We start from the raw sequence: 26666 nt of genomic DNA, 5'->3' as shown, positions 1-26666 counted from the left end.
CTTCAGGTGGCAACTGTCACATAAATGCAGCATGAAACCAAACATGAAGCATTACATTTGCATGACTTCGTGTGCAGCTGCTGTTTCATTTCAGACTCCATGGAAATCAGAGACCACAGGTTACTGTTTTATTAATCAGTGTGTTAATCAGGCTGATTACCTGCTGCTGTGCTGCAGCTTCTCCTGAGGTCTGAGCTGAAAAACCTCTGCCACACACACACACACACATTTATAGAAGGTGTGTTTATTTAGTTTATAGAAAAAAAGTTACTTCACCTCAAATATTTCTAAAAAGAGCAAAGTCTCAGCATTAATATTTATTGTAATTGAAGTATAGTCAGCAATTTAATATGTCCAATTACGTGGACGGAAAAAACAGATGAGCAGCAAAGAGGCCTTTATCTAAAAAAACACAAATAACAGCATATTAAGGTTTTTTTTATTAGAATTGTTTTGTTAAAGGTACAAAAATATCTTGTTACATCAAACTGTGAGTGATTTAAAAACAAGAGAGCTGCTTCCACATGACGCGACAGATGTAAGTTCCAGTCATTTATTCAGAATAAATGTATGCGTGTGTGCGTGTAATCAAACAGCTGAAACATGTTTACAGAAGCTCTCTGTCACAGACTAAAGACAAACTCAACATTAAATCGGTCAGAATCCGAAACATCGGAGCAGGCCAGTGAGTGGTGGCGGCGTTCTGCTCCTATGGGCTGACACGACAGCACACAGCAATACCTGCTGCCCCACCTGCTCCTTTGTCAACACTCACACGGCAACTGTTGCCCTTAGCAACTGGCTCCAGGATGGCAGAGCCCAGAGAGACGGTGCCGCAGTCTGTCAGAGTCCAACCAGAGGGACAGGTGATGTCTACCTGCAGGGGACAGCAGGGGGAGGGACAACCATCAAAAAGGTCTGTTTTTTTATATTTATATATTATTTTGCTATTTAAAAAAAAAAATGGTCCTATCATTGAACAAATAACAAAGATCTATACAAGCACCAAACTTGCGAAGCCGAGCATTTGCCTGAACATACATCATACGGCATTGCCTGTAGATTACCTCATCATCCTTTGTTTGATGTTCAATAAAAAAAAGAAAAACTAAATATTATACATTACAATATTGATTTAAACATTTACAGACCGAGAAGTTCAAGGTTAAGTGACATTATAACAAACATGTCCGTAAACACCTGAGCAGGGATAAAAGATCAAACACGTTTACCTGATCGCCATCAGCTGATGTGTTCTCCAACAGGTGACACTCCAGAGAGGGGGCGTGGCAGCACACAGCATGTGATGTCATCCCGTCTTTAACCACACAGCTCCTCTGGTCGCCGCGATGTGGACGAGAATCAGACCAGACGTCAGCGGTGGAGTGAGACATGCAGCCTGCGGAGAGACGGAGGTTAAATCATTTTCAACTGAAGAAAAAAAAAAAACAGACCTGCACAGACACTTCACACGCACACACACACTTAGCATACACACATTGACAAAAAAATACACACAGCTGATATTTATACTGGCAGTGAGAACATTTTCCTCTCAGGTTGGTGTCCATGGTAACCAATACAAATGATAAAGGTGGTCACATTCAGGTCGAATGTGTGGTTCTAAACATTTCTGACTCATGGACACAAGAAATGAAGCAACATCTGCTCTGCTGTCTGAGTTCATGACAGTTAAACAACAACAAAAACATTTTCTTAAATAAATAATAAATAACAGTGTCACACTCTGTGCAGAGCATTCACAAAGGTAGGTCAATAGTAGTAATTTATTGTTGCTAAATCTGGTCAACTCAAATGACAGTAATATTAGTTTGCAGTCTTATCCACTGACTGTACTGGGAATTCTTTGCCGGATAAACCTCATAACACTTTTTAAATAGGAATAATTAGAACAGGGCTGTCAGTGTAAACTGGTTAATTGTGATGGTCAGAAATGAATGCATACATTTTTTTTTACTTTTTTTGTTGTAAAGGGACAATGTACAATATTAAACATAAATGTTGCCATTTGACGCATTGTGCCAGAGTTAGCTTAGAGCTAACATACATCTGCAATCAGTTTATTTAATTGATAGCATGCCAATTTGTCCCTTTTAGTGCACCTTTGTCTATCCACTGCACAGATAGTGAATGTGATTTACCAAAGACAAAGATAAACAAACACAATACAAAGTCATTTAAATTATTAAAAAATCCTATCCTTCTTAAATTCAAAAAGGATTAATTATCAAAATATTCAACCCCTGTGCAGTGTGTGCTGAATGAGACATGAGCTAATCAATTTGATTGGGCTGTAAACTTGTTAATTTCTACTGTAAAAACTGGTGTGTTTTTGACTTCTGGTTCTTCTGCAGCCAGCCTCAAGCAGACACACTTATCACTTTCACATCAGCTTCATTTTTCAACACTAGAGGTTTCTGATTGGCTAAGAGCTGGAGCTGAGGCGGGCCTCCTGACAAACAGCTAGTCAAGTCAGTCACACGTCATATTCTGAATAACTCTTATCCTTCATCAAAACAAATGCATTTAAAAAAAAAAGAATCAGCCCCCATACAGGGTGTGGCAATAAAGACATGGGCTATTTCATTTTTTTAACCAGGCTGTAATCATGTCGGGCCACTCCAAAGAGATATTGTTCTTGTCACTGCTCACCTGTCAGGTGATGTTGTGGTTCCACACACTTGGCGTCCTGCCCGGGTTCAGGACTAGCATTAACCTGACACTGCAGACCTTCGATAACGCAGCAGCGAGCCACAGCAAACACACCTTTACCCCCGGGACTATTATGGGCGACACATTCCATCTGCCCTCTGCTCACCTGGACACACAGAGAGACGAGAGTTTACCAACAGATCTGAGTATATTTAAAATGATGGTGAGAATCTGAAGAGCTCACAGTGATGGCTCCTCCAGCGTGGATGCCATCAGGACTGACGCTCCTGCAGCTCAACATCTCCTCCCCCCGACGACAACTAGAGACAGCCGGGTCAGAACCTGTGACACCGGTCCTCTCTGACCACACCCATCGACACAGGAGCTCCTCACCTGCAGATGAAATCAAGAACACAGTGTGAGACGTGCTGTGGATTATGTTAAATGCATAAACAAAACTACAGAACCTTTAAATCACTAAAATTAACCCCGTCATGTATTCATTCATAATATCTGTCTCCTCCTCTGATGCTTCTGACTCATTCTGCATCGGACTTTTTAACCAACAGGTCACAGTGTGTAAGAATAATTACCTAAATGCCTGTGTACACAGGAGTGTTTAGAACTGTACCTGCTTTAGGACCGATAAAATGAAGCTGTTGAGCCTATTCTGGCATCTACATATACATCAATACATAAATGAATACATAAATAAATAAATACACAAAGGCAGAATTAAAAAGGAAAGGGATGCTTAAACTAGAGATCCAACATAGAGTTGTATGATCGCAGGTAAAAGAGAACATCTTTATAGAAATGTGAAAATTCACATGAAAAAATAAAGATAGATAGAAAATGTAAAAATATATTAAGAATTTAATATTATGTTAAATGTATCCATTCATTTCTGTATATATTTATTTGAAAATCTACAAAAAAAACATTGTTAATATTGCTTTTTAATTCTTTAAAGAGTCTCTGTCTTCAGCTGGCTTTAGGCGTGTCTTCCTGTGCAGCCTTTTGTGTCTATTTTTTTATTTCCACATTTTGATATACTAATTTATTCATTCATATATTTCTACTACTTTCTAACCACTGTTTAAGGCGAGATTTCAGGTTTTTTTTTAAGTGTTCATAAATGTGGCGAGGCAGATTCTTGCAAGGAGAGAGTGAAAGCTAACATGCTGAAGGCTCTTCTCTTAAAAGCATGTTGTTAGATCAGATTAGATTCATGTGATTGTGTTTAACTCAGCTGTGCCATGTTGCCTTTACTGACCTGTGCTGTTCACAGGAGGCATGGCTGCCACCAGGTTTGGAGTCAAGAGTCGATGTGAGTTGGACAGAGACAGAAAGTTGATAGTGTCACTGATGGAATAATGCAACATCGTGTGCAGGACCTGCACAGGTGATGTTTTCTGATTGGCCGACAGGATCACTGCTGCTATACCTACAGGTACAAACAAACAAAAAAAAAAGGTAATGGTCATACTAAATATGGTAGTAACTGACAAGAAAGAAAAACATTTATTTTCATTTTGTGTGTGTGTGTGTGTGTGTGTGTGTGTGTGTGTGTGTGTGTGTGTTTGTGAGTGAGAGAGAGAGAGAGAGAGTGTGTTTGTGCTCACCTGCAGCATGCGCAGCAGCCTGGGACGTCCCGCTGCGGGAGGTGAAACAGGTGCTGCAGTCGCTGCTCGCACTGACGATGTCATCACCAGGTGCAAACAGATCAACACAGCGGCCAAAGTTTGTCCCCCCCGCCCCTTGAGACATGAGCTGGTCTGCAGAGTTCACCGCCCCCACTGTGATCACCTGCACACACACATGCACACACAGAGGGAAAGTTACAGTTGAGGGTTGTTTTGTGTGTGGTTTAATTTAACTCTGCAGTTCAGCTGTTGTTCCACCTCCGGCTCTGACGCAGGTGAGTACAGGCAGGCGTCGTCTCTGTAGTTCCCTGCAGCAGCGATGACCACGGCACCGTTAGACACCATGTCACGACAAGCTGTGTTCAAAGAGCGGCTGAACCCTCCGATGAAAGGAAGAAGAACGACCACCGCCTCCACCGGTCGCTCCTGAAGAGTCGTTCGAATGTACTCCAGACCTGATGGAAAGAGTTCAGGAAAGAAGACAGAATGTCTGCTGTTGACGTGTTGCTACTGCAGCAGGCATAATGCAAAGACTGCTGCTGCACACACATGAAGTTGTGTTTCTGCATGAAGTTTGGGGTTCAAGGTTTATGTGTTGTTTGTTAACTAACATGTCTGCAGAAGTTAAGGGCTTTTGAGGTTTAAACCGGAAACAATAAGGAGAAATAAATGGCTGTTGCTATGGGGATTTCGGAAGATGTCTGTCAGTTTGTCCAGGCATCTTCAGGAAAAAAAATCCTGAAGTCGGGGAATCGGTTGGTGCCTCTGCTCTCACTATGAGTGTGTATTCAAACGACCAAAATATAAAACGTGAGACAATCCTCCGACCGGTTGGTCAGGCTGTGATCGGCTGTCATGCCTCACTGCATGACATAGACTCAAAAGTCGGGTCAAGATTGGCCTTAAATCGTACAGTGTAGCAGGGTCAAAACATCTTCAGTCCACAGTACAGTAGAGCTCTGTTTGAGTAGTACCTTTCAAAGCTCCTGACACCGTCCCTTTCCCCTGACAGTTGAGCACACGGACCAGATTTACACCGGCACCTCGAGCAACACCAGAGTCTGATCCACTAATAACTCCCGCCATGTGGGTGCCATGACTGTCGCACTGACTGGCCTGTTGAAGAAAACGACTTTACAGTTCAGGGACACAAGAATAAAAACACAAGCATAAAGGTGGTTACGTGCAGATATGGATAGACAGCTAAAGCAAGGTTAAGTATTATCACAAGGGTAAAAAATCAATTGCTTACAGTGAGGCAATCAAACACAAACACAGTGACGAGTGACGGCCCAAATTGCTAGCTAACTTTTTAGGCCCTATGCACCTTACAGACGGTTCATAAAGCGCCAAGAAAATGTTTCATTGGATGCAAATGACTTAACATTTACAAGTGCAGGACCAGTTAAAATTGGGTAAGTATACCAACAAAATGACATTTCTCTCACTGTTGACCAAGATACTGTCCTAGCGATGGCAATCACCGCAAGATACATGATTAAAAAAAAGTCAACATCTTTATTTCTTGAATGAGACTTATATTTCCACAGAATGTAACACCCAGATGGTTGGCATTTGGTCTAAAGAGAAAGTTTTGTAATCAAGTTATATAGAACTGACTTTAGGAATTAGGGAAAGGTAGATAAGGGTATCGTCTGGATAGAGGGGTATTCAGTTTCGATGTATCTTCTCATACAGGCAGAACGAAGTGGACCTTAAAGCCACTGTAAGGAACTTTTAAACTTTTAGTTTGTGTTGATTCTGGCGACCAAGATGCGCGGCAAATTTAGAAACCCTGAAAATTCAAGAGCAAATGCAAACTTCCAAAACAAATGCAACATGCTGCAAATAAAAACAAATGTGCTGCAAAAAGGCCGTGTGGGGGTGTATTACAACCGCCTACCTTCTCTGGTCAAAACAAATACAGGCCATTCCGGACCGGAATCGAAACTTAGAAGGAGGACATACTGGCTGAATCATTTTTGTTAAAGAAGCCAATATTTCAACATAGCAGGTTGATAGCTACAGTTTTACATTACTCCCCCATCTTAAAATGAAAGAACCCCCCTATAATATAGCTGTTTGTACAGCACAGTGTTCACCACTTCCTCTGACACCTACCCTCCAGCAGCCTCTTCAGACTTTAAAAGCTAGATAGCAATTATCAATCTTTCTGCACATAGACGTGTTTGCTTTTTGAGGTCATGTAGAGGCCTTGATAATAATTTAATTCTATTTTATAACAAGCTATAAATTCCTCACTGGCTCTAAACTGAACTCTGTGGATAAATTGACTGAAGAAACCCTGAAACAGCAATTTTTAAATTTAGGAATAGAACCAGATAATCAATTTACACACCAAAGAAAAAGTAGCAGAGTGTAAAAGCTTATATTTAGAGCTACCATTAAAAATATAAAGGATGAAGTGACAGTATTTAATCTGTATTTGACCTGTCTGTGAACTCTGACTCCGTCCTCCTCGGGGACGTTGTTGAAGTCGGTGATGATCACTCGTCCTTCTACCTCTCTGTGAGAGCTCTGCACACTGCTGTCCATCAGGTAGACCACCGACCCCCCTCCGTCATCTGCAGAGGACAGAAGGAGTAAATGTAATAACCTCAGAGATGAAAGAGACAGACAGACATAGAGAAGGACTCACTCGGTGGTATGTATGTTCCATTTTCAGAGGTGCCACCACGAGGGTGCAGTAACCTCTGGAGGTTCCAGGGGGCACTCTGAGCAAAGATGGATGAGTCCTCCTCGATGTAGTCAACATGAGGAAGTCTTACTGCCTGCCAGGAACAAAAGCGTTAATGTGGCTCGAAAGCAGAAAATAAAATCCTGCAGCAAAAGTTTTCCATCCACAGAAACAACACTTTATTTATATAAATTACAAGGGCATCACTAAGTAAAATAATTTGACATTTTGAGAATGAAGTTGTGATATTATGATGATAAAGTTGTAATATAATGAAAATAAAATCATAAGAAAACAAAGTGTTTATTTTCAAAATTAAGTCATAATATAATAAGAATAAAGTTATAACTTTATGACATGTGTCTCTCTCGTTTTAAAAATTGTTTAAGATTTAAAAATCATCAAGTGTAAAGCCTTATTCTTATCTCTCCTCTTCTCCTCGTCCTCTATATTCTTTGTTTTTTTAGGAGTTCTTCAGGGGTTTATACCGGGTCCCCTTTTATTCTTTATACATGAAACTCTGGAGAGGGGTATGCCATGTCAGATGCAAAATATGGTTGTGCCATGTTTTCTGGATGAACATCTGTTTTTCAACTTGTGCACACATGATGATCAACCAATGACAGCCTCTGATAATATTATTCACCTACATTTAATAAAAAGTATTCCCAATTAAATTTAGAACAAGCATTGCATGTCTTACAGGTTAGCAGCATGCAGACAGGTGAGGCTGTTACCAGGTGGAGGACGTCACTGCTCATCTTGACCAGGAAGCCTTGTAGAGCTGTGGAGTATGTCTGCAGGATCTCCAGCAGGTAGCCTCTCCGGGCTGCTTTGGCTCTGAGCCTTCTGATGGTCCTTTGCACCTGGGACTCGTGAGTCCCCTGACGCAGGATGACCAGGTACTGACCGGGCATTCGCCACGCAACCTGGAGACAACACAGAGAACAAGAGAGGGCAGGCCAGTCTTTTAATTTGATTTATGATGGATCTATTTGATATATTTATGAAATGTATAATTGATTGTCTGAACCTGCTTCTCTTAGACCATTTACATTAGTCTGAATCTTCTGTCCATATAGTTTTATTTCAGCTGATCAAACCAAATTAGAAACTATTTATAACTGCAAAATAACTGTGAAATCTGCAGACCAACTCCATTGTTATGTTCGCAGTGGTTCACAAACTTACTGTCAGACCCCCCTATACACATCAACACAAATATCAAATTACACTAAACACTGAGTCATGCCCTTTGCTAACAAATTCCTACATTTTTTAGAATGAATATGAAACATTTTCTACCAAAAGTACAGAATAGCAACATCATTGTGACAACAAACTGAAAGAAAATAGCAAGCAGCTTTTTTTTTTACAGAGGAAGCAGTTAAATGTTCAACTGCAACATGGACCTTTCACAATTTGAAGGTGTGACAACAGTCATTGCTTTAAACAGATTGTTCAAACCTGACACTGAAGATGAACAATACCCTAAATGTAGGCCTATACTTCCAGTCATGCAATACTTTAAATAGTGTGGGCTTGTTTTGATCTACAGATATTCTCAGTATGGGGTGCAGCTGTGAGTCTGACTCTATTACTTCATTTTCTCTTTCTTTAGTGTTAATTGAGGAAACTGCAGAAAACCAGCTTACACAGGTAGGATGTGTCAAAAGGAAGGATTGTGTCTCTCTTCATTAACCACTGTTGTACAGGTGACAGGTGTTGTACATGACAATTAGAATTTTTTTTGTCTTTGTTTTAGTAGTTGTGATGTAGATTCATTGTTAGACTCACATTTACCTGGAAGTCCTCTTACAAAATGCACCATGCTTTGCTTGCAGTGCAAAACCGGTGCTACTCTTTTTTTTTTAGCCTTGCTGCCTCCCCTGTCATGGCTTCGGGGCCCCTCTAGGGGGCATGGGCCCCACTTTGGGAATCGCTTATCTAAGCACTGCAATTTTGAGATACTTGTAGTACATCAATTTTACATTTTCCAACTCCGATACAATTTAAAGGCTGATAACTTACCAGATTTATTTTAAATAAATGCAGCTACTTTTTACTTTCCATATTCAGAAAGACAAATATCAAGGTCAGTTTAATTAAGGTTGAATAACATGCATTGCATCAATAATAATTTAAGAAAAAAACATAAATGGAATGGAATTGGACGTTTTGGACAATGATTGCATGTAGTTTGAGTATATTTAATTATTGTATCACAATATTTGTAGACTGACAGTATTTCTACTTCTGAATACTTCCTCCTCCGCTGGTGTTTTACCTTGTTGCACCTGAAGAAGTCTGCAGCGGGCTCGGTTCCGGTCTCAGCCTGCGTCCCGTCCTCACGGATCAGATCCAGGATCATGTCGTCGTCTTCGGGGTAATCCTGAGCGCTCTGCACGGTCAGAGATGCGCACAGACACAGAGTCCATCCGATCCAACCTGAGGAGCGACGCATTCTGTAGACCTGCTGGACCGTTTCCAGGACAATGATCCGGGTCAGTTAGTCCAGTAGGCTACAATGATCCGGGTCAGGTAAGCTTAATGATCCACCGAGGAGAGGGTTTATCTCGGGCCAACTGTTCCAGATGTTCTTGTGTTTTCGCTCTGACAACCTTCAAACATCTGTTCTGATTTTGGAGAAAAAAATCGAACAATTGATTCTTATAATTGAAGGCGGAGACTGCTGACGTCTCCGCGGCTCACGCCACCGCTTTTGTATCGAATGATTCAGCTCGGTTAAAATCACCTCTCAGTGTGGAGGAGTCATGTTTCATTCTCCCCCCGAAACAGCCTAAAATCTCTGCGTGTCTTGACACTTTGTGTCACGGCAACTTCATCTGTTGATGCTGTGTTTACACATGCAATTAATGTGAACAATATGAGTTACGCAATTGCAAAAACTGAACTAATGCTCATGATGATCGTGTGCACAGAGGCTGATCATAAATGTCATAATAGTTTCTAATATATTATCATTAAAGTCATTTTTATTTTGCACCCCTGCAAATCTCTCATACATTATTTTGACTCACGTTAACCTTCTTGTGTCTAATTTAAACCATCCAAACAAAAAACTGGGACAAAACTTCCCTTTATGAATAGCCTATGTAGTGGAAAAATACTATCTGTCTGTTGTCTTCCTTTGACCATAAAAGATTAGGATGTTTGTGCATAATTTAGCAATTAGAAACTGTTTCTCTGTATCTCCAACAGGAACACTCCTCAGGATCTGGGTACAGCATGACCCTAAATCAGTTCCCTCTGAACAAAGGACTTTCTGTTGGTGTTAGATAAACCATCAGGCAATCTGAAACCAATGACGATGTATCACTCATGTATATGCAAAATACCTACACCCTGTGAAAGTATAAATATGCTCTGCAACCGGGACTGCCCCAGGAATCTTTGATGCACTTGTGACTGATGTTACTTTTGCAGCTGATTACCCCTTTTGCAAAATAACTCTTTACTATATGCAATAAAATACACAAAGACAAAAGACTTTGACTTGAGATCTTTTATTACCAACAGAAAAATCCACAACAAACTTGGTGTCAGAAGTGGGATTCCAGGCTGATCGCCGTATCCACGGCAGACGGTGACTGATCATCCAGGACTTGGAAAAAGATCGTCCTGCCTCAACCCTGAAAGTTTGAAGGTCGAGAGGACCGACTGCGTGGACTGCGGCTGTCACCTCGGAATCCAAAGAACGAGAAAACCTCCTAATTCACGGTAAAAACATTGTGATCTCACAATTTGAAAGTCAAAGGTCACTGTGTATTCTAGGACAAAATTGAAAGGTTAAGTTTCTTCCATCTTACGGCCCTATAACTACGAGGTAGTTAGAATAAAGGAAGTTCAGGTGACTTCACCAGGCCCGGAGGAGTTCAGGTGACTCCTTGAATCCGGTAAACTTGGAAAGACCAGTGTAAAGGTAGAAATTTACACAGATTGATCGGGGACGCCCGATAATCTTACAGGACAGACACCATGGGGTCTGCAGGGAGTAAGATCGACGGGGCTGACCTGCAAGGTCCAATTTTTGTGTTTATGAAAGGGAAATACGGAGAAAAATGTTTGTCATGTGTCGAATATTGGATAAACGAATGTGGATTTCCTGATAAAGGAAGTCTTAGCGTGAATCAACTGATACAGTTACAGACGTGTTTGAAAAAGAAGGAAGAGAAGGTTAAGTCTAAGAAAAAGATTAACAAAGAAAAGTTGGAAGAGATTGAAACACAAATGGAATGTTGGAAAATATGGATGACAGAAGCGGAAGTCAGAGATAGGAAACAGACAGGGAAAGTTTTACCAAACATGAAAAATGAAATGAAAAATGATGAAAAAGAAAAACCAGATGCTTTCACTGATAACCCCACCACACCCCCTGTGTCTGCTCTTTATCCCTCTCTGACCGGTGGAGTTCGAGGCAAAGAAGATTGGGTTCCCACCTACATGGCTCCACCTATCCTGCCCCCACAGCAACCAGCAATCAGTCCGAACAATCCCTTCTACGGACAATCTCAAGGGGAACTGAAACCGCCTTTGAAAACGTCATGAAAATGGCCTTTGGAGAAGGCCTGAGGAGACCCATCCTAGCCCGGGTCCGCTCCACCCTTGTGGGAGGCTGGGCTGAAAACAGACTGCAAGAGCTCCTCAAACACGGTGAACAAAGAGAGAAAGAAAAGAGAGACAAAACTGCCAGACACCTAGACACTGCCACTCTAAATGCTCAGCTGGCTCCGGCCCACTTGGACAGCCGCCCTTTCAGAGGGCAAGGCAGAGGATGTGGACGCGGAAGGGGCCAAGGGCACGGACGCGGAAGAAGATATTCCCGCACATATGACCCCACCAAATGTTTTAACTGCGAGAAGCATGGCCACTGGGCCAAAGACTGTCCAGAAACACCAAGAGAGGGGGACGGAGGAAACCGTCGCGGGGGCTGGCAGGACAACGAACAAGTTCCCTATGCCTCGGACTGACTGTCAGAGAGAGGAGTTGGTAATGTACCCGCACACACAACACACACATTACACGCTCCACGCAATGAAAAGCCGCTTTGCACTGATACACTGCTTGGCTTAGTTCAACAAAGAATAAATGTTCTAGAAACCCCTCCCAAAGGAAAGGAGGGTACTTATACCCGTCTCTCCTCTGAAGCTTATGAGAAAATGTCAATGATAACATGTAACGTTGAGGGACAGAATGTTGAATTCCTCAGGATCTGGGTACAGCATGACCCTAAATCAGTTCCCTCTGAACAAAGGACTTTCTGTTGGTGTTAGATAAACCATCAGGCAAGCTGAAACCAATGACGATGTATCACTCATGTATATGCAAAATACCTACACCCTGTGAAAGTATAAATATGCTCTGCAACCGGGACTGCCCCGTGAATCTTTGATGCACTTGTGACTGATGATACTTTTGCAGCTGATTACCCCTTTTGCAAAATAACTTTTTATTATATGCAATAAAATACACAAAGACAAAAGACTTTGACTTGAGATATTTTATTACCAACAGAAAAATCCACAACACCTATATATTCTTTTTATCCACCAGCAGGAGTCGTGTTTAGTCAGTGAAACAGTCATAAAGTGTTTCACTTCAAGGATTTTTATAATTTCTGTCAAGTCTGAGACCCTGAGGATGACGCTGAGGCTGTACATGTGGTTTTGTGCAGGCACAGGATGTAATGTTTAATGGTCAGATAGGCTGAGGGAGTCGAACTTGCACCAATGCACGGCCAGAATTCACAGTAAAAGTTTGACTAAATTGAGCCTTAACTAGAGGCGTTGCCAGGACTTCTCTGCCCAATTACAGGATATCAGGTCGGCTGTATGGCTCAGTTGGTGGAGTCACATCTGGGCCCCTGGGCCACTGCCTCAGTCAACACTGAGATATTACTATAACTACACATCCATACAACAAATGAGCCATTAAAAGATTTGAAATAAAGGCGTCAAAATTGCCCAAATGCATTGGAAGAGTTTCAGTAGCCTACATAAACTTGCCATTTTTTGGAATGAAACACAAGAAATTATCCAATAATGGGCGCAGAGGACTTCTATTTTTTTTGCTGTGGTTTTGAATCAGGTGTAAACATTGTTGGATTTGAAAGTTGTATTGCTTTGAAATATAAAATGACCTCTGACTACTTTAAATAACGAAAACTTTGTGTCACCCATCAAAACTTCAAAATGTTTGAAGTTTAAATTACACAATCACAATGAATCAAACTTTCTTACATATGCCTTCTTGGTATTTAAGGAGTTTTTAGGCAGCTTAAATACTTTTCGATATTTTTAGTAGGATTTTAAGAGTTAAGAATCGCGCTAATTTATTGGAACAGTTCTACCATTCTTAAATAAATAAAAAACAAAGATTAATTTAAGGCCCAATGAAAGACCCTTCCTCCACTGGGCCGGGGCCCGAGTAGTCAGACGCACATTTCCGCCCAGTACTAGGCCCAAACATATCTGCTGCCCCCATGCATGGCTGGTACCATTAGGAGGCAAAGTTAAGACTGCAACATTAAGATTGATAGATAACTGTTTTTCTGCATGTTTTATCAAAAAATTGTCAAAAATAGAAGAAAAAGCACAGAGACCTGGAGTTACAGGATTTTCAAACATTTTATTATAGGCCTGCTTGTCCATTTACATGTTACAACTGTAGATCAATACAAAGGGTTTTCTGACCGATCAAGCTATGATTCTTTGATATTATGATGGGAGGCACCAGGGGGACACTGAAAGGTTCAGTACGGAGTAAAATGATTTGAAACTGATCTATGGGGTTTACAGTCACAAGATCTGAAACCAGTCAAATTGGCCCACTATTTCAGACAGCCATCTCCACCGTCATCACCAACACACCAAAATAGGAAGAACAGGGCTCAATCCAGAAAGGCAAAAGTCTACTGAAACTGTTCAACACATTACATGAAATAACATTTGTTTTTGGCCACTGGGGGCAGTGAGAAGCTGCTATAAACACATCAATGTCATATAAAGTTTCCATGATAAATGCAATCAGCTGCACACGCAAGTAAAGCTTTTTTTAGGTCGATAGCTGCTCCTGTTTTTGCTTCTTTATCCATTTTTCCTCCTCATAAATTTCAACCAAGAGCATGATGGGAAATAGTCTTGTGTGCTCTCATCACTGCAAGATACCCAGTCTGTGCTAAATCTTATAGATTGTTGTTAAAATCAGCTTGAATGTGAGAGGGAACCAGACTTTATGCTTCTAAAACAAGTCTTGTGCATGGAAGTGCAGATTTTTTTTGCAGAAGTTCATGTAGGCCATTGCAGTGTCCCCAACAAACTTTCTCTGGAGTAGTAGATAGTGCCATCTTCTGGAACTACCATGCAATACAAATGTAACTTTATTAACAACAATGTGATCTTTGTAAAATTGTTAATATCATCAGTCTCTTCCATTTACTGTCAAAAAAATAATTAAACATTTAAAAATTATCATCTAAGTGAGGCAGAGACATCAGAGGATCTCTTCACTGTCCTGAGAGTATAGGGGAGAGTTCGGGTCTGACCCTGCAGGAGGACGGGGGTCTCGCTTAGACCAGATGCAGCATGGGACAGCTGTGACACTGACTCTTCAGGGATCCAGAAAGAAGTTGTCTGCTGCTCGACTTCTGCCCACAGAGAGTCAGATGAGCCTCAGGATGTCTGAAATTAAATCACACAGGGGGGAGGAGAGGGGGGATACAGAAATAGAAGTCTAGCTTGAGTATTTTGTCCTCGTTTTTTACTTTTTTCTAATCCGAGGGGGAGTTTTGCTGACCTTGCATGTCTTTATCTGCTGGCTGAACATTCCTGCTATTACAAACACTCTCATGGAGGAGCTGAAAGCACAGCTTCCTTTTTCAGCCGCAGGCCTCGATAATAACCAGAGTGCTTTAATCAGGAGAACATTAACGTTTCCTTTTAAGGGAGGGGGGAGAAATCTTTGCCATACCCCATGCATGTTTCCAGCTAATCTGACACAACATTCAAGCCACAATTTCCCCTCTGTCTCTCTCTCCCTCTGCTGCTCTGCTCTCCCTCTGCTGCTGTCTCTGCTTCATTAAACCACCAATTATCCTGTAAGATAACAAAATTAGTTTCTGCAGAGTATCAGTGCAAACACACTTTTTAACCACAAGACAATGGTCGCCAAGCATTCTGAAGATTCAGAGACAGACAGGCAACAGGGCATCATTACAGCCTGAATAAGCACCCACCTGTCTGTGAACCATTAGAACTGTGTGTGTGTTCATGCATTCATGCGTGCAGGCGAGGGGAGTATCAAAGTAGAAAGCAACTGTTAAATTTTTTACTTAAGTACTTATTTTTCACCTTTCTTTTTTTTATCATTACCCCAAACATTTTAACATCAATACCAGCAACATCCCTATCCACACATTTACAAAATTGGCATTAGCTTAAATACATTTGAGGGGAAATATCGACCAAACATCAAGCAGATTTTAATGTGAATGAATGGAAAAGATGATTCCTTGGCTTGCCCATCAGGTGAATGACAGAGGACAGGGAAGAGGGGTAACCGTGTGAAAACTGGGTAAAAGATGTGTGAAGACGATCAGACGTTGATGGAAACTGTTTGGTTGAGAAGAGGCGTCTATAGTGAACGTGATGTCTGTGAGCGACAAGGAGACCTTGGAGCCACATGGATGAAAGTGAAACAGCCAACATGGTCGACGTATGACAAGCAGCAGATTCAGAGCAACTTATTCACATATAGGCTATTGGAGCAAAGTGAGTGTTCATTATTTTCACTCTGTTGTTCTTTGAAGTTAGAATGATTTTATTTATTTATTTTTTATTTAACCAGGAAAGAAACTCATTGAGATTAAAAATCTCTTTTTCAAGAGTGTCCTGGCCAAGACATGCAGCAAAACATTAACAGAGTTTCACACACAGAACGAGTAGCCAAGCATTCAAATACAAAATACATTAGACATTAAAAGACACAAATAACAAATCCGAACAGCAAATGTTTGTCAAATATAATCCACAAATACATCAGGAAGAACATCTACAGCCAGATGTGTCCGCCTCCAAGTCATTTAACTTCCTCTTAAAAGCATCCAACGAGAGAAGGTCATTGAGTTTCAGCTCTTTTTGTAATTCGTTCCAGGTAAAGGGAGCAGCAAACTTAAAGGCCTTTTTCCCCAGTTCAGTTCTGACTTTTGGAACAGACAGTAAGAAAAGGTCCTGAGATCGAAGATTATAAGTGTCTGTACTCTTCTGACTGATGAAGGACAGAAGGTACAAAGGAAGCAGACCTAAAATAGACTTGTAGATTTCAGATTCATCAAATATGTGCTGAGCTTCAGTTATCGTTGCACACAAACAGCTGGTAAAAATGTCCTCCAGGGACAGGTCACTTTTATTTTGACTGTGAACACCAGATTTTCAAACTTCAATATGATTCTAGAATAAATGGAACGCTCTGGATATCTGTATCAATATCACTGCACAAATATAGGCCACTGTATTGGCAACTTTTGGGCAGTTTAGAAAGTGCTCTGTCTCTGTCTTTCTCGTTAAAAAGGCACAAAAAGGACTTAACAAATGTCAATATTTGCCGATCTGTGAATTTGAATAGACAACCTCTAGTTCCCTCTCTTTCTCTGTGGCCGCTCTTGCAACTGAAAAGTAGAATTTTTTTTGTGAATTCGTGTGTGTGTGTGTGTGTGTGTGTGTGTGTGTGTGTGTGTGTGTGTGTGTGTGTGTGTGTGTGTGTGTGTGTGTGTGTGTGTGTGTGTGTGTGTGTAATAAGTAAGAGTGACATTACCTTTCTTCTAGTGCTCCAGCTGCAGAACACACTCCATCCTGCAGACTTTTCTCCTGAGTCTCAGGAGCCACAATGACCTACAAACACACACTCTCCATTACCAAATCAATGTCTGTGTGACACCAATCTCAGATTATTTCCTGTGTGTCTCTCTCCCCGTCACGCACCCTCTGTTTGTACCTTTGGGTAGCACTGGCAGAGGCTCCACACAGTCCCGACACACACCATGGTGACGCCCAGAGCACACAAGGTGGCGTAAACGTGCGGTCGCTCCTGAGTCATGATGAAGAGGCCCACACACACCACACACAGACCTGCTGCTATCAGCCCGTATCGATATGGTTTACCCTCCACCATCACAGTGAAGATCTTCTGTCTGTAAAACTGGAAATTCAAGGAGCTGAGGAAAACGTTTTGGTGATTCTATCTGGACTTGAAGGTGAGTGGAGAGAAAGCTCAGTCAGGGTTCCACTCCGCTGGTTATTACAGCCTGCAGACAGCCGGCTCAAGTCAGGTATAACATTGCATGGGTGTGGGGGTGTGTGTGTGTGTGTGTGTGTGTGTGTGTGTGTGTGTGTGTGTGTGTGTGTGTGTGTGTGTGTGTGTGTGTGTGTTTGAGTATACGGTAGGTCACCTTGCATTGAGCTGCTGGCAGAAAGGAAACTTGTTTCAAAGACTTTTATCAGTGAATCTTTGTTTTTTGATTTTAGACGGTTAAAATGGAACCTGTCATGTTTTTCTCTACAAGCTGTCCTATTTCTGACATTAAAGCAACAATATATAACTTTTCCACCTTAAAATAGTAGTTTCAAAGGGCGATCTCATAGCACAATAACTTTCAACAGGCAGAAGGGCGTCTCTCCCATGTCAACAGAACGGTCCGCTCACTTATTTTCAGTGCTATGTAACTTCATAGCGCTGTAAGTTCATATCAGGAGAAGTGCATACAGCTTTACGGCACTAGCTCACACAGCAGCCTTCAGCTACAAAGCAGCCCATTAGCCCGTCTCTGTACTGTTTGATACAATGGCTGAGGCTAAGAGGAAGAGGACGGTGACGGATGAAGCTATGAAGAGAAAAAGAGAGAGTGACCAAGCAAGAAGCAAAGTGTTCATCCCTGCAGATATTATTCAGAACAGATTAAGATGGAAGGTTTGTCTGTATTGTTATCAGTGCCATCATTGTCTCAAATTTAGCAGCTTTACTGGGTGCAGAAAGTCATCTTACCATCTAAATTATGTCTCAGGTTTGCATATAAATAAATAAATAAATACATTTTACGCCAAAAGTTGTCTCTTCACTTCTCAATCTTCAAGTTAGCTTCACAAGTTTGGAACCTTACAAACACATCTCAACTAGCATGTAATAAATGACCCTCTCCAACGTAGCCATTTAGCCGTGGCCTATAGACAGAAGACATCAGTTTGCAAACAACGGGCTGAAGAAGCTAGCAGAGTCATATGGTTGAAATCCAACAATATTACTCAACCTTGTCAGGTTCCCTTTAAAAGAGTCAACAATTCTCTTTTTTGTTTTTTCTTGAAGAGTAACACCATACACAGAGCGCTCCACAGATATCCATTAACTCATGTTTATAGAATCACAGCATAGAACTAACAGCGCACAATGTGCAAACACAAAGCTGTAAGATAAATAATACTGTACTATTGACATTCTGCCATCACTGGTTAAGGCACTTTGCGCTGGAGAAAGCTGTTGATAAATCTCCTTCAAATGTTTGACAAGAAGGCGTGCAGATACAAAGAGGAGCTGTTTACAAGTGGGGAAAGTTCTTACCATGCTGCAGTAGAAGGTCACAAAAATCAAGCAGGCCAATAAAATATCCCCATTAGGCGCCTACAGGAGGTCTGCAGCCAAACTATTGATGTAAGTTCTTACATCTGTAGTACAAGTTGCATAATGGCGCTCTCTCAAAGGCCTAAAGTAGGCAGAGTGAACAGTCTCTCATCCTTTCAATTCCTTTTACAATCAATCACAGCACACATGTTATAGTAAGTGGACACACTGGGGCTCAGTTTGTACAAAATATTAAGTCTTCCACCAGCTGCAGCCTTCTCCGGTTTTGTGGCTTGTGTTTGGGTTCAGAGCAGCTGTTTTAAGGCACAGAAGAGCCCCCTTGTAGCGAGTTCATCAAAAACCCCCGACTGTTCTCTCAGCCGAAGAAAAAAAGGCACTGACACGAAGTAAAGACGTCCTACGGAGGTACCGGTAAAAGCTGATCACTCCGCTCCTGGCTCTTCATCACAGTGTCGTAGGATGGAGGCGGCTCCATTGTCCAGGGGGGCGGGGTCGATGGGAGGGGGGTTTCTGGCTCTGCCCTCCTGCTGACAGAGTCCTCTGACATCTCCCGACGAATCCGGTCCAACCTCCTGGAGAGTAAGACAAGCTATGAGATGTGGATGAATCTCTCTTTAATTGCCTTCACTTCGTTGTATTTGTTACACTCAAACTATAAAGTTAGCACTTGGTCTCGGTTTCACTTAAACACACAGAGTACCTTAATTCAACACTTACACCTCAACTTTTTATGGTGATAATATCGTCGACAATTAGCTATGATAAAGCGGCATACTCCATTTTAACAAATGAAGATGAAACAAAAACATGCAGTTCCTCGAGTGTCCGCTTAAGGCTGTCCCCAAAATCTGATGAATGCCCATTAGGTCCCATATTAATATGATACATTGTTTTAGCAGATTAAAGTCCACCTCAGCTCCACCTCTTTGTTTCTAGATTGATCAAAATGACTTCCAATGTGGCACCCGCCATCGCTGGGCTTTCAAACTCCTCTTCAGAAACCAACAGGTGACATTACATTTGGCCCGGTTGGCTCTGACATTTACATCAGCAGCATTACAACTCTACTTCGCCTCTGTTACTCCCTTCATAACTTGCTCAGAGGTGAAGTGACTTCCCCAGGCCTCCGTAACATTTACATTAACAGTTAGGTGTAGCAATGGCGCATCAGTACAATCCATATATGTGTATAAGGGGGTCTGTGATGTCCCTTGTGATGATCAATTCCCTCATTTATTTCAATCAGTAATGCCCATTTAAAAGAGAGTCCTGGTTTAATACAAATCATCCTGTGTTCTGTGTTTAGAAGCAGAAAAAACCCTGCAGGGTGGAAACTCTGCAGCTGGCAACTCTGCTTGTCTGTGCTGGACAGTTAGCAGAGCTCCTCTTGTTTAAACTTACAGGCGAACATGGATTACTTTTAACGATGCCTGGCTGAGTCTCACTGTCAAATGCATGTGTATCTATCTGCTGTTACCTCCATCACCCTACCTCTATAATCAGCAAAGAAAACCACCAGTCCAGTGTTTTCAACTGCTTATTTTGTCAAACTTTGAAGCAAAGCTTATATTGGTCCAAGAGATCTGCTCAAATACCCCCGTCTGTCTGCACCTCTCTTATTCGCGTTTACAACAAAAGGGAAGTCTCAAATGTTTTTCCAGTGTTAAACAAAGCAGACATGGTTTATAGTAAAAGGGATTTTCTAAGTTTGCTGTCCTCTGTGCCAGATGTTTCCAACCCTTTTAGTCAGGTTAATGGGCCATAGCTCTACAGTGAGAAGTGCAATAATTAGGGAGAGTCATCATGAAACCCATGAGCTATTGCCAGGAGACATATAAGCCTCTGGGAACTACGGCCAACGTGTAAAAATGTCATTCTGATTTTAGAAAGTGGTTTCCAGAGACTTTCTTTTCTGTGCATTAAAATGTTTGAAGTCCATTTAGCAACCCGAGAAGTTACTGTGTGTTCAGATCAAGTATGAAGAGAAATTCTGACCTCCAGATATGTCTGCAAAATAAACATCTGCATTCTTGCAGTGCTCATTCATCTGTTTATGGTGAGTCTCAGTTTTACTGTAAATAGTAAGTTACACAGAGGCTTCACTCTGGTTAACTTCAATAGTGCAAACCTGAAAAAGAAACTAATTTTCTAGTGATTTACTCACCCAAACGTGTCTTGATGAAATAACATCATAATGCAGATTTGAAAAAAGTAAAAAGTGAAGCTTTGTCAGGTCAGTTTTCAAGAGGAGAAGAAAACAACTTAATTTTTTTGTTGAATGGAGGTAAGATCCATTATCTCTGATGCATTCAAGGAAGTCAGGAAATCTAATGCTGATTGGCTTACGCCACAGAAAGTAAGCGTAAATGTTTAATCCAGAACATACAGCTGCTTTTACATGCAGATATCTGTATAGAGATAAATAAATCTTCGTTAAGATTCTAGAGATTGGATGAAATTACTCTGGATTGTGTTCTACCTGCTTTTACTCTCCATACAGACTTTTTCTCTAGTACACACCAAAGCCTGCTAATATCTGATTGGTTAGTACTCTGACTTCAAACGTACTACAAACTGAAACTGGAAAAGGAAACTTTGAATACCAAAGTCCTGCATGAAGGGATTCAGCAGTTTTATGTAGAAACTATAAATAGAGATTACTAATAAACTAATATGAGCATTTTTACACGGTAATATAAACATCAATTCTAAACATGGGCATGTTAGCATTATTATGTGAGCAGGTGTAGATGCTGTTGTCGGAATTAAGTTTAAGAAATAAATAAAAAATAAGTGAATTCTTCACCTTGTGGTTCTGCATACTTTCTGACTATAAGCATGTGTACCTTTGTAAAGCCAGGGCCTGCTGCGGGCTGAAGCGGGTTCCCGTGCGAGGGTGTAGCAACGAGTGTCCGGGCACTGCCGCCTGGAGATTCTTCATCGCCATGCGGAGTCCTACAACCAGCAAGCCCCCGCCAACAAAAGCGAGGAAGAGCCCGGCTCCGAACAGCGGGGTCGAATGCCATGGCAGCCCCATCAACAGGGACATGACCCCCCCAGCAGTCAGCAGCAGGGAGCCCAGACAGAGCAGCATGCCTTGGGAGGGCGCCATCTCAGGAGCCTTCTGTGAGTGTGTCCAACTACAGAGTCTGCAGAGAGAAAGAAGCACAGGGGTTAGGGTTAGACCAGATAGGACGATTACATCAATGGCCACTGTTGAAATAAGTTCAAAACTGTCAAAAAGTGAAGGTTTTCATACCGACAACATGAAGACTTTGATTAAATAATCATGTTCAAACCAAATTTCACCTGAAAATCTTCTTCTGTCATAAGTTTCGTAACAAATTCACACACCAGTGGTGTCACTTTCTTTTTTTTTTTTTTTTACTTATATTTTATTTGCTTTTCTTGATGAGGTGCATCAAAATAAACACAGTATACAAACTTTGGTGTCAGTTTAGTCTCCTTTCAAATAGTCCATTCTCTTCAGACTTTGTAATGGGTTTCAAAGTCAGTCCACTTTTTCCATTTTCCTTGGCATGCAGATTGTTGTAGTCTTAAATTGTGTGTAAAGTTCTCCATATCATGTAGTTTTTCCACAATGTCCAACCAGTTTCTCTGAGTGTGTGTGTGTGTGTGTGGGGGGGGGGGTCCTCCTTACACCACTTTCTTGTTATAGCTTTCTTTGATGGGTGGTGTCACTTTCTAACAGCTTTTTTCTCTCATTATGTCAAAATAATCGCTACAAAGAAAACTAACTTTCTAAACTACTTCTAAAATGTACATGTGGGGTGCTGTTTTATTTGGAAAGAAGCCAAAATTTAAGGCACCAAGGGAAAACTGGAGAAGGCAGTGGGATACTAACTAAAGTTCAGCAAGCAGAATTTGCATAATTATGGAGGGGGCTGAGACTACGTCCATATTTAATACAGTCCATGCTTTGAACCTGGTTGGTCACTTCACACTGCCCATTAAGCACTATATTAATGGTGAAAGATCAAATGTGTTTGAATTATGTTGAGCATAGACCCAATTTCACCAGCAGCTTCAAATGATTTTGAAAAGATACCCCAACAATTGTTATTTTCATACTTTCAATGCTTAAATCAACCCATTTTGAAAACTATAAAACAGATGTATGTTTTATGAGTTTCAGAATATAACCCTGTTTAGCCAGTTGAAAAATAGTTTTTAAAAAAAATGTCATGAAGATTCAGACCTCTTTGACCCTGTTTACAACTAGTAAACAGGAAGTGGGAGGAAAAAAATCGTTTTTTAGGATATCTGAAATGCCTATTTTTGATTTGAAGGGATTGAACTGCATATATCTGTAATGAATTTAGTCTATTAAATATTAAAGCCACTCGCCAGAAGAGAAAGCAGACTACATGAGAAGTAAACAAGAGGAAATGCAACATGTAAGCAATATCATCTCTGTGTGCGTGCGCGCGCGAGTGTGTGTGTGTGTGTGTGTGTGTGTGTGTGTGTGTGTGCGTGTGTGTGTGTGTGTGTGTGTGTGTGTGTGTGTGTGTGTGTGTGTGTGTGTGTGTGTGCGTCCACTCCCTACCTGATCGCTGAGGAGCCGTACACCAGGTTTAGCGTCTCTTTTCTCCTCTTCTTCAACTTTCTCTCCGCTCGTGATGCCCGCACGGAGTGAGAGCTCTCCCCGCGTCGGTGCGTGAATGCTGCGGCTCATGATGAGCTCCTCTGCCGCTCCTCTGCCTCCTGCTCTCCTCGCTGAAGGAGCACATCCGGGTTTGGAGCGATTACGGAACCGAAATCCAGCAGGATGTGGGCAGATGTCGCTTTTGGGCCGGGCACTGTGCGGTGTTCAGGCTGTGAGGGTGGGGAAGTGTTTCCATGGGAAAGACTCTCAGGATTGGAGGTCAGGGCGGGCTGGACACCATCACTGCGCTTCTATGCGTCTCTGTTTGGGCAGGCTGTCTGCACAAGGAGAGAATGATAGTGCCATTAAAGAGGAACCGATAAACTGTGCTGTTTTCCAGCTGAGGAGGAGCTCTGCTGGGGGTGGAGCTGCAGGATCTCCGCTGGCCTACATTAAGGAGAGGGGTGGGGGCTATAAGAGGTTTTAGGTTACTGTATTGATCATGAATAAGCTGTTGAGGCGGGTCAGTAATGTGTGCCTGTGTGGATTAATATAAAAGATGAGCTTTCATGACAGAAACTCCTCACACATAGGAGTTATTTTGTAGTCTGAAGCTTTAAGTTGCTGTTTAACTTTTTAAACTTGTTTACTCTCCTTTGAATGTGCTCAGCTGCTGGTCCAGTAGTCCTGATATTATCTAATAATTAACTGACACGAAGGTTTCTGACTTTTATCTGGTCTACCTAAGCCATGCAACACGTCAGACCTGTGGTTCTCAACCTTTAATGGCTTGTCACCCAACTTTGACTTCACAAAACTCTGGTGACCTCAGAAATCCACAACACATTCTGCTTTTTGTTCAAATTAATTTGTTTTCAATCATGTAATAGTGTTACTACTGTGCTGCTGGTAAACTTTCATCTTAGACCACATTTAGGCTTTTTTGTGTATTATTGTGGACAGAGGAAGAAAGGCTGGCGGATGACAGATTGCAAGTTTCAAGTTTGGCATTGGCTATGGCCCACATTGGCCTGTGTTCAATATATTTAAATATACAATATTTATTTTATTGATCAATAAATAACAATTTCAGGCGACCCCATTTCAATTCTATGCAACCCCATGTAGTGAGACCATAGACTGTAAATAATAATGGACGAAGCCTGTGTGACGTCACTGATCTGTTTCTGCAGGGGGCTTTGGAGTCTCATCGGTGGCGGTTGCCATTCTGGAAATTCATGAATCATGATTGAAAGATACAAATTAATTATTTATTAAACACGGACTATTAAAATAAGAGGGAGAATGTACAAATAATACCCTAAATGGACTATGTATCCTGGGAGATACAGACTGTTAATTGGAAGACAGAGGTCATATTTTGAAAAATGAAATCATGAAACTGTTATTTATCCCTGCTACAATAAAGACATTTACTCGTACATTTTCCAAAATATGTATACAGGTCTGCCAAATCAATATTGTATTTGTTTCTTTAGTGTAGTCAGTGTACAGATAAATGTGCATATGTGTCATGGGACTGCGGTTGAATACACACATTGAAAAGATTTAAAGAATTAAAAAAAAGATTTATTTTCTGAAAAGCATTCAGTCAGGGGTGAACATCCAGAGAGACAGAACAAACACAGATGATGATGATGATGGATCGTCTTTAATCTTGTGATTCCTATCAGCAGTGTGTGTGTGTGTGTGTGTGTGTGTGTGTGTGTGTGTGTGTGTGTGTGTGTGTCAGTCAGTTGTCCTTGTGCTGTCAGAGCAGCGTCTTATTTCAGAGCTCATGCAGGCTGCCGGACTAAAAACAACAACACAAAGTATTAAACCTCTGAAAAAAAAACATTAAACTCAGACGTTGCAGATGACAAAGAACAATGGAATACATAGCCTACATATTTTACTTTATGCATTGTTTTACAAATGCTTACTCAGATTCAGATTGTGAATTCTCACATTTTTTTCATACCGCTTACAATCAAAACATCATCATGTTATTTTATTATTTATGTATGATGAAAAAGATATATTACACATTTTTTTGTCCATGGTGTTAACATTGTAGCATTGATTGCCAATTTGTGGGAATTCTCTTTCATGCAATTATATTTAGACCTTCTGTGTTTGACTTCTTACATTTATTATTCATGGACTTTGGGTAAAATGTGAGAGATTCCCAGCAGCACCTGAACGTCTCATGCCAAAGACATTACATAAACAGTGATTGATTTTTACTGTAACACATTTAAGGTCTCTGAAGGTTGATTTGCACATTTGTGATATGATGGGGAGTCTGGGAGGAGGGGAAAAATCTAAATGAATGAAACAAGATCCTGTATATATGCAAGTTGCTTTTTAATATGCATAAACATATAATACTCCTTATATAGAACAGTTCTGACCAGTGTTTAAGTTTGTAATACTTAAAGCTCCTGCAGTAAAGCCAGTGGAAAAACAATCAGATGAGTCATTATTCCCCTGATTGTGAACATGCATGCCACAAAAAGTGTCCAGCGCTCTCTCCTGAAGTGAATCATCACATCCGTCTTGTGATTCAGAATTTCAACCCTGAACATTGCTGCCTTTTTCTATGGCCTGCATATGGAAATCGTGTATTTTCTGTTTTTGTTTGTTTTTTGTATCATGACCAATAATGTCCTCAAACTGACCTGGAAAAAGAAGGAGAGGATCGACTTTTCTCATAATTGGCAAGTTTGAAGACAGGCTAGGGAGGGACACATGTTAGTGTTGGAAAACCATGGCAAAGTGTATTTTGCATAATATGTGAACTTTAAATTTAGTTTATAAATATGTTGGTTTTTTTTAAGGCAAGGCCTAAGTTACATTTAGACTTAAAACACATTCGATCTGCAGAGTCCCTCTGCACCTTTAAGAAAAAGCTGAAGACCCAGCTCTTTCATGAATACCTACTAACTTAATGATGATGGTCTCCATATCATTGATGATGATGATGGTAATGACGATGGTTTTTTGTTTGATAACGACGACTTATAAGATGGTTTCTATACTGATTAGAGCTCTCAAGAACTGCCGTCAATGTTGTGCTTTGCCTCTGGTCACTTCCTGTCAGCACCTGTGTGTCCAATCAGACTCAAAGCTGATCGTTTGCTCTTACTGACATTGTTCCCTTTTTTCTAGATCCTTGCTTGTGTTGTTCTTACTCTCTGATGTACGTCGCTCTGGATAAAAGCATCTGCTAAGTGAATTGTAGAATTGTAGAAAATAAAGATGTATGATTGTAAGAAGACACTAGGCCACGGCATGAAAACGAGCCACTGACAACAGAATCGTTTCGTGATAATATTTTCAAAAAAGTTCCATAATCAGCTGACGTTGTTTTGATGACAACTGCCGTGCACAC

General features: G+C 41.1%; 3 protein-coding genes across 3 annotated transcripts; all 3 read right to left on the bottom strand.

The window, feature by feature from the left end:
* Positions 1–417: 417 nt before the first annotated feature.
* On the bottom strand, positions 418–9739 carry pcsk9 (proprotein convertase subtilisin/kexin type 9). The gene is made up of 12 exons (XM_061031842.1): positions 9305–9739; positions 7755–7946; positions 6979–7111; positions 6771–6904; positions 5294–5435; positions 4578–4774; positions 4299–4482; positions 3950–4120; positions 2918–3066; positions 2674–2839; positions 1233–1399; positions 418–877 (listed from the first exon to the last, which is right to left on the bottom strand). The coding sequence occupies exons 1-12, from the start codon at positions 9479–9481 to the stop codon at positions 710–712; spliced, it is 1980 nt and encodes a 659-aa protein (XP_060887825.1). The 5' UTR covers positions 9482–9739; the 3' UTR covers positions 418–709.
* A 4581-nt stretch (positions 9740–14320) lies between these two features.
* Positions 14321–18289, bottom strand: bsnd (barttin CLCNK type accessory subunit beta). The gene is made up of 3 exons (XM_061031990.1): positions 17029–18289; positions 16849–16925; positions 14321–14717 (listed from the first exon to the last, which is right to left on the bottom strand). The coding sequence occupies exons 1-3, from the start codon at positions 17203–17205 to the stop codon at positions 14606–14608; spliced, it is 366 nt and encodes a 121-aa protein (XP_060887973.1). The 5' UTR covers positions 17206–18289; the 3' UTR covers positions 14321–14605.
* Positions 18290–18425: 136 nt separating this feature from the next.
* On the bottom strand, positions 18426–23678 carry si:dkeyp-51f12.3 (uncharacterized protein LOC107988041 homolog). Its single transcript, XM_061031973.1, has 3 exons — positions 23234–23678; positions 21513–21815; positions 18426–19238 (listed from the first exon to the last, which is right to left on the bottom strand). Exons 2-3 carry the CDS (start codon positions 21776–21778, stop codon positions 19064–19066), a joined length of 441 nt encoding a protein of 146 aa, XP_060887956.1. The 5' UTR covers positions 21779–21815; positions 23234–23678; the 3' UTR covers positions 18426–19063.
* Between the last annotated feature and the right edge of the window lie 2988 nt (positions 23679–26666).

The sequence above is a fragment of the Labrus mixtus genome, chromosome 3 (assembly GCF_963584025.1).
Source record: "Labrus mixtus chromosome 3, fLabMix1.1, whole genome shotgun sequence".
Lineage (NCBI taxonomy): Eukaryota > Metazoa > Chordata > Actinopteri > Labriformes > Labridae > Labrus > Labrus mixtus.
The sequence above is the reverse complement of the archived record's forward strand: the minus strand, read 5'-3'. Positions and strand labels throughout refer to the sequence as shown.

Bases quoted from the DNA above. Each gene is read 5' to 3' on its own strand.
- bsnd (XM_061031990.1), bottom strand. From the start codon at position 17,205: ATGGTGGAGGGTAAACCATATCGATACGGGCTGATAGCAGCAGGTCTG. The intron at 16,926-17,028 runs GTACAAACAGAG...GTGTGTTTGTAG, and splicing joins TCTGCCAGTGCTACCCAAAG to GTCATTGTGGCTCCTGAGAC. The intron at 14,718-16,848 runs GTAATGTCACTC...ATTTAATTTCAG, and splicing joins GCTGGAGCACTAGAAGAAAG to ACATCCTGAGGCTCATCTGA.
- pcsk9 (XM_061031842.1), bottom strand. From the start codon at position 9,481: ATGCGTCGCTCCTCAGGTTGGATCGGATGGACTCTGTGTCTGTGCGCA. The intron at 1,400-2,673 runs GTGAGCAGTGAC...GTCTCTCCGCAG, and splicing joins ACCACAACATCACCTGACAG to GCTGCATGTCTCACTCCACC. The intron at 878-1,232 runs GTAAACGTGTTT...TGTCCCCTGCAG, and splicing joins CATCAGCTGATGGCGATCAG to GTAGACATCACCTGTCCCTC.
- si:dkeyp-51f12.3 (XM_061031973.1), bottom strand. From the start codon at position 21,778: ATGGCGCCCTCCCAAGGCATGCTGCTCTGTCTGGGCTCCCTGCTGCTG. The intron at 19,239-21,512 runs GTACACATGCTT...CTTACTCTCCAG, and splicing joins CAGGCCCTGGCTTTACAAAG to GAGGTTGGACCGGATTCGTC.